Source organism: Apaloderma vittatum, unplaced genomic scaffold (genome assembly GCF_000703405.1).
Source record: "Apaloderma vittatum isolate BGI_N311 unplaced genomic scaffold, ASM70340v1 scaffold12302, whole genome shotgun sequence".
Taxonomy (NCBI): Eukaryota; Metazoa; Chordata; class Aves; order Trogoniformes; family Trogonidae; genus Apaloderma; species Apaloderma vittatum.
The window spans coordinates 1-8254 of record NW_009701920.1 but is presented as its reverse complement, the minus strand read 5'-3'; the positions used below and the strand labels follow the sequence as shown (position 1 = coordinate 8254).

General features: G+C 37.5%; 1 protein-coding gene across 1 annotated transcript; it reads left to right on the top strand.

Moving 5' to 3' along the window:
• Positions 1-1189: 1189 nt before the first annotated feature.
• Positions 1190-8218, top strand: LOC104281361 (collagen alpha-1(IX) chain-like; the record flags this gene model as incomplete). Its single annotated transcript, XM_009879334.1, has 2 exons — positions 1190-1589; positions 8141-8218. Coding segments are annotated over exons 1-2 (420 nt in total), but the record flags the coding sequence as incomplete, so codon positions are not given.
• Positions 8219-8254: the final 36 nt, after the last annotated feature.

Here is an 8254-nt window from a genome sequence, read left to right as displayed (position 1 = left end):
TGAGGCTGTGCCATCGCCTGCTGGAATATGATTGCACTACAGCTTTGGACATTTTAACACCAAACTACACACTGTGGAGACTTTATCTGCAAGTACTCTCTTAGTAAATCAATAGTCGTTAAGCATATGGAATAAGAACTCATTCAAATTTTCTCACACTTTCCCCCCTCCCCATAAAGCCTGAGGTTCACTAATGCTCAGGAAATCGCTGCTGAGACAGAATTGATCTGCCACTCAAAAATAATCCTTGTTCAAAATGCCTAAGGTCCTGAGAAGTTATTCTAATGAATGATGGTGACAAAATAGCCCTGCTTAAGAAATTTATTCGTATACAACATATTCTTAAATGTGGATAGATGGCAAATAACGTATTGGTGTCAACTGGACTATGACATTACAATTTTTCAAAATATGAAACAGCATATTTCTTAAATATTCTACTGGATTTACTAAAACATTTGAGATAGAAAATGACATTATTCTTCTGAAGAGTGACACAGCTAGTAGTACTTGTATGTATTTCCAAATCTCACCTTATATAAGTTGCAAAAGAATGAAACATTTTATATGTGGCAATTGTTATCTTGTGGTTGAATGTCACAGGGCATAATGCATTTTTAGTGTGGGTTCTTACAAAGCATAGATTTGTCAATTTGTCAATTGAACGATTTCTGCTGAAGTGATAGTTGATACATTAACAAGATGGTTATTGTCAGGCTGAACAAAAAAATGCATTTGCAGAAGACATGTCTTCAAAACCAAATCAGATCTGCACCGACTAGCTACCTGGTCAATTATAAAGTCACACTACGCTGAATGATTTTGTAAGTTTAATAGTAAGAAATAGCATAAATGTAGGATATACTGTCTGAATCTGAAGTAGGATTCTGTTGTTTTTCCATCCATTACACTTAGAAAGGATTATCATAAATATTGTACAATATTAGAAGAACCTGCATTTCTGAATCTGTTCCTTTTTGCCATGGAAACGCTAAAGACTCAAAAGGACATCCTGTTTCAGGACTGCCTGCAGAAGAGCACTGATTAAAGCACGGTTGAAATACAGTTCCACTGAGTAACTGTTTCTCATTACTCCATGGTGATACATGGAGAGTATCAGAATATATTGAGTGTATCAGAGTATATTCAGAATAAATATTCCACAAATGTATTGTGTTTTGATCCTACACAGTGCCATATATTCCAATGGATTGCCAGATGAATATTCCTTTTTAACTACTTTTCGGATGACTGGAGCCACACTTCAGAAATACTGGACTATTTGGCAGATTCAGGATTCTTCAGGAAAAGAACAAGTCGGAGTGAATCTTAATGGTCAAATGAAAAGTGTTGAGTTTTCTTATAAAGGAGTGGATGGAAGTCTCCATACTGCATCATTTTTGCATCTGCCTTTCTTGTTTGACTCCCAATGGCACAAGCTTATGATCAGTGTGGAAGCAAACAGCATCACTCTTTTTATTGACTGTATTAAAATAGAATCTTTAAACATAAAGCCAAAAGGGAAAATCAGCGTTGATGGCTTTGCTGTGCTTGGAAAACTTAAAAATAATCCTCAAATTTCAGTTCCGGTAAGTTCCAGAATTGTTTATTACTGCAAAGAGTGTTTTATAGAATCTTCACAATTCATGGGTTTTTTTGTGGAATGTATCTTCAAATGTTTTCTGAAAACAGAAATGATAGAAAATAACAAATCCTTGGCAGGTAAGTACTAGCTTTTCTTTTTAAAATTTTGCATATATATATATGTGCACACACACTGCGTGAAGTTAGAGATGACCCAGGTTATGTTTAAATTTCAATAGTGAAATTTCTCAGACATGCACACTTCCCTCACTGGATTCTGCTCTGTCTGGGTGTATCAGTTCCTCTGTGTGGAGCATGATCTAGAAGGAAGTCTCAGGACGTGGATCTGTGGTCTGTACCTCACACCAGAGAGACCAAAATGTTCATTGAGCAAGAACTTTAATTCGGACAGAACTGTGGGTTTGACATGAGATTCACTAGCTTGAATTGCATGGCCTGTGCTATGAAGCCAAAAATTACAATAGCAGTGGTCGAATTTGATGTTATAAAAATGCAGATTATCTGAAATTATGATCAAGAAATTACACATTCCGATGGACTAATAATTTTTAAATGGCTGTTTATATTGCACAAGTTTCTGATTTAGCCTGTGCCTTTAGCTTCTCTTTAAATCAGGTAAGTAAATCCATGTTAAGGGATATTCTAGGCTTAATCCTTTGACTTACTTCACTATACTCAGTTTAAAGATCTCAAACCGTCTTTGTTATTTAATATGTCCTAGGCACAATTTCTAATTTATTTCCAGGCATTGTTAAAGCATATTACTTCCAGTGGTATAATTTTTAAAGAGCATAAATGATGTGTTTTCTATTCTTCTATTTTGCAGTATTCTATGAGTGCTCCATTTGTCTTGCAGAGTAGGTCAACTTCTTACAGGTGCACTGCAATACATGTCATTTTAAGAGAGTTTTTTTATTGCTTGTTGTTACTGTGATTGCCTAGGAGAGTAATAGATACAGTTCCATTAGAAACTGCAGCTTGCCTTTGAGCCTTTGCAAAGATTTATTCCAGGATTTCTGGAATGTTTTACGGAGGGCAAATTTTTATACAGGTTTATAGCTGCATTTTATCTTTTTTCTAGATAAAAAAGAAAGTAGCTCTTTTTATCTAAAAGTAATTCAAATAATCCACTATAACCTCTAAGCAATACAAGATATATCATCATTTCAAAACTGAAAAGGAACTTACCTCCTAAATCATGTGTTTGTTATAGAAAGGTAAGGACATTAATCTCTTAGTGCTCAAACACTAACTGCTGTGAGATGATATAAATTGACTTTGTTTCTGTGATTTCAGAAGCATTACCCTGATTTTTTTCATAGTAGAATCATTGAATCATAGAATCATTTATGTTGGAAAAAACTTTTAAGATCATCAGTTTCAGTTGGTAACCAAGCAATGCCAGGTCCACTGCTAAACCGTGTCCCTGAGAACCACATCTACAGTCTTTTAAATACTTGCAAGGAAGGTGACTCAACCAGTTCCGTGGGCAGCCTGTTCTAATTCTTGACACCTTTTTGGTGAAGAAGTTTTTCCTCATGTCCAATCTAAACCTCCCCTGGAGGGGGAGACATGCTACAGCACCTCAATGTCTTTCTTGTAGTGAGGGGCCCAAAACTGAACACTGGATTCAGTGTGGCATTACCACTGCCGAGTACAGAGGGACAATCACTGTGGGTCTGTGTACAATAAAAAGTCATGTCTTATTTTTTTCTTCACCTTGTAAAATCTCATATTCAGAAGGCTGAACACTTGCTATGGAAAGTCAAGTAACACCAGAATTTGCTGAACTGTTCTAAGGCTTTGAAAGAAGATGCAAGGAAATTGAAGCTCTAAAAACCCATTAAAGAGATGTAGGAAAATGAGAAAAACACTGATATCATTGATGAAAAATTGTAGGAAAGCTTCACTTGAAAATTGCTTAGCTGTGTTGTACTTCCCCTGAAGGGATGATGTCTTTCCCAGAAACATCCCTGAAGCAACAATAGTCCAGTGGGGTACAGGGAGCCACTTCTCCCAGAAAGAACCTACAAAGGTGCTCTGAGGGTCACAGTTTTCCTTAAAGCCTATGGTACTACTGAATCCTTCCCTGCGAGTGGCTATAACTGAAAATAGTACTCCAGAAATTTAGGTCTGTCATAGTTTAACCCAGGCCGAGCACGACACAGCTGCGCAAACATTCCTCCCCACTCCCAGTGTAGGATGAGGAAGAGAATTGAAAAAAAAACCAGAAAAGCAAAACTCGTGAGTTGAGATAAGAATGATTTAATAAGTAAACTAAACTAAACTAAAATATAACAATAATGTCCTGGTTTGAGATAAAACAGAACCAACACTTTGTTTAGTGATTTTACTTTTCAGCTAAGTCTCTTCCAAGGGGTTGCACTTTATGAAGATAACAGCATTTTCTTTTAGACAGTGTCTGCTTCTAGAAGTGATAGTGCCTGGTATTTATAGTTATTACTACTATCACTACTACTGTTAGTAGGAATATAACAAAAAAAAAAGTGAGAGAAATAAAACCCAATAAAAGACAAATGATGCACAATGCAATTTCTCACCAGCCACTGACTGACACCCAAGTAGTGACTGGGCCCCTCAGCCAATTCCCACCAGTTTATATACTGGGCATGATGTTCTATGGTACTGAATATCTCTTTGACTGGTTCAGGTTAGCTGTCCTGGCCGTGCTCCCTCTCAGCTTCTCATGCACCTCCTTGCTGGCAGAACCTGGGAAATTGAAAATATCCTTGACTTAGGATAAGTGCTACTTGAAACATCAGTGCGTTACCAACACTATTCTCACACTAAATCCAAAACACAGCACTGTACTTGCTCCTGGGAAGAAAATTAACTGTATCCCAGCTGAAATGAGGACAATGTCTCATTCACATCTTATTTAAACTTCACCTCCCCCATCTAATAAGACAACTGGATTACGTAGCTGATATTGAGATGTGCAGAGCTGTGGGCACTTCCACGGAAGCTACAAGGAGAAAACAGTGAACTGACAGACATACATAATCCAATTCTATGTGCTGACTCAGAAATTAACATTAAATGGAAATCCTGCAGGAATTTTGAAAAATGGATGTCAGAAATACTGACCTATGGGTCTTAAACACTTACGAGTTTCCAGCTGTTATGTTTTAATAACTTTGCTTTATGATTACCCCTGACTTACCTGACGTTCATTTCTGTACTTCATCCTTAATAATGCTTTGTATTGATATCTATAGAACATCTACATGAGACCTCTTCAAAATAGTGGCATCCTTTAAATCAGCTTAACATAATCAACAAAATCATTGTGAAATACTGAAGAGGGCAAAAGTACCTTGACAGCCAGGCTAGGACATATTTACTCTTCTCTTACCTCTCATAAATCAATGGGAGGCCAGTCACACCTTTTACTACCTTGCCAACAAAAGGGGTTTATTTTTCATTTTAAAAAAAGTCAGACAGGTTTCATCTCATTTTTTTTTGCTTTATCTAGCCTCAAAACAGTAGTAAAAGCTCCAAGCAAAAAATTTACAGAGCAACTACAGGGTTTTTTTTTAAAAAAATAATGCCGCCTCAATAAGAAACTGTGAACTAAGAAATGTCAAATTAAAGCTGCATGTTCAAAACGCTTAAGCTCCTTTTACATACACATTATGGTACAGTGTTTTGTAAATAATGTTAGATATTTTTTCCACATAGAGTGCCTGCCTCATTTATTCAGACTTTTTTGTGTCTTAAACTTACAAGAGTATCAGGCCTTAATTAATGCTCACCGCTCATATCCCATCTTGAACAAAATGATTAATTGGCCATTCAAGAGCGTTGGAAGAAAACAGATGAGATTCTGGACTCACATTTTATAATCTCATTAATAAACATGTCTACTTTAATATTGTTTATGTTCAAAGTTCAACCTTAAAAAATGCATATGCATTTACTACTTATATTCTCTTAAGACACAGATACTGGCATTTGGACAGTCATGCACTGAAGTCTAACACAACCCAGTAATTAGCATTTTATCATCTCAAATCTCTCACCTTAGGACAGAAGCCAGAAACCAGACACATACATGCACACACAAAAGACAAAAAACAGGCAATGATCATGCACATAAAAAACCCTAGAATGTGCTGATGCAGATATAGGTCGCTGGTGATATGTCTTAAAAGTAATTTTTTCAATATTTGCAGATTTTGTATCACATTTTAAGTTGAAAGTGTAGCTCGGGGCTATTGATTCCAGTTACAGTTGTTACTGATCAGCCTTTTTGCATAATCTGTACTCAGATACTTTATTTCAGGCATTCAGTTCCCTCCACCTGGCCCTGCAGAATGCTCTCTAATGTGGCTGTTTTGATTTATATAATTTATCTATTGGAATTATGATGCAAAAGCAGGCTCATTCAGTGCCATCTATCTGCTACTTCCACAAAACCATCCTTTCTTTTTTTAACACCTTTCGTCCCATTTACTTCCAAACTTACAGTTTCTGCAGGATCGGAATAATTTCCATGACCTTACTCATTTGGTCTTGTGAATGAGGGAAATGTTCTAAGGAAAGAAGTGTGGAATTGTACAATTTCTGATTACATACAGATGAAATTTGTACAAACAATCCTAATTATGGAATTTCCTAACTACTGTGTTGATGGCTTTAAAATTTTAATAATATTTAATATAATTTGAATTTAATATTAAACACACAAACTGAAGAATTAGAAATTCTGTCACTTAAAACTGTATCTATTTTAATTTAAATCATAAATAGATTATAAACTGCTTTAGAGCCAGTTATGGACCTCTTTCCTTCTGCAACAGAGCTTCAGAAGTGAATAATATGTTCAGGACTCAATCTAGTTGTACATCATGAAACAAATTATCATATAGGTATCATTTGATCCCATTTTTTTGCTTCATGCACCCTCATATTCACATTCCATATACCTTCTTATTTTTATTATTGTATTTCTGCCTTGTAGGATTAAATTATAATATACATTCAGTTCTTTTATATGTATATTATGACATTCAGTTGTCTGGGGAAGGACTGGGGGAGGTTTTAAAAAGAGAATTGGATAAAGGAGGCAGAGAACCAACTCACAGATAGTGGTGTCAGATAAACAGGTAGAAGAAATGAGAGCACTGCCTCTTTTGTGCCCTAGTCTCAGCACTCTGAAAACTGTGACGATTGCAAAGCAAACAAAAGAGTAGAGATGTGATATCAAGCATTTCAGGAGTCCCAGCACTGAACTGATGAAGGTGAAAGCAAGGGGGAACAAAACAACTTGTGGATATGTGGGTGTCTTGCAGAGATCTTAAAGGACTTCAGACTCAAAGCATTTATTAGCTCTAGCAGTCAGTATGCAACTAAGTCAGTGTAAGGATAGTGGTGGGAGAGGAAAGCATCTCAGAATGATGGGCTGCCTTCTGTATTAGTTGGGATGGAGAAGAGCAATGAGATATCCCAGAGGAAGCACAGAAGGCAGCCCGGAAGCACTGAGACGTTATGTTGTGGGAGTTACTTTAGCTCCAAAGAGTAAGAAGAAAGACTCGGAGAAGAAAAGAAATAAGAAGTAAAAGCCCTCAGATGCTCACTTGCCTTTTCAGCTTCTCAGAAAAAAACCAAATCAGTGTTTTCTGTACCAGTGGTCAATGATGTAACAAGAAAAAACCCGAGAACTTTCTTTCCCCCCAGCTCCTCAGCCATTCATAATGAATAGAAAGGAATAGGAGCCTCTAAATTTTAGTATCACACTGAGAAATCTCTGGATAAACCACTCATTAGTGGTTCATAAGCCAAGATGAATGTGTGATGGGAAGGGAAAAATAACCCAAGACTTTAAACACTAGGTATATTTTATGCGCAATTTAATATGCTTCTGGTACTTAAAATTCCACGTGATGCATTATATGTCAATGCATAAAGTCTGAAGCTGTATGTTTGAGCTACTCAGCAACTTTCAGCAGAGGGTATATTTTTTCAATCTGTATAGTGCATCAGGTGAGTTCCAGCTGCGGTTCCTGAGAAGTGGATGATCCTGTGTCATCTTCCAGTGCTAAATACAAATGTTCAAAGAAGATGCCAAATTTCACAGGCGTGTATTACCGGGTTGCAGACTGTTGCCAGTGCCTATGTAGTGCTGCTTTCTGAACTTTTCCCACTTGGGCTACATTTCTGTCCCCAGACCTACATGGGGCACAACTATACCCTCAGAGAAAAATCTTTTTGTGTGTCTGATAAAACCACCTCATAGCATGAGGAAAAATGCCCATGCTTATGAAGAACACTAAAAAAAAAAAAAAGGTAAATGGCAAATGTCGCCTTCTCTTTAAATTCCTCCATAGGTTTATGCCCCCGGGGAGCGTCCCAGGGCTGAGCTCTGCTCCAGGCTGAGCTCCCTGATACACCCACAGCTATTACCACTAAATCCCTCCCCTTTACAAACACGCCGGGAGCTGACCGCTGTTCCTCCTCGCCCAGTGTGACCCTCCTCGCACCCCAACTAATTTGTTTTTATCTCCTTCGCCAGTTCGAAATTCAGTGGATGGTGATTCACTGCGACCCTCTGAGACCCCAGCGTGAAGGCTGCGGCGAGCTGCCGGCGCGGGTGAGCACCCCGTCATGTCCTGTCCTGTCCTACCTT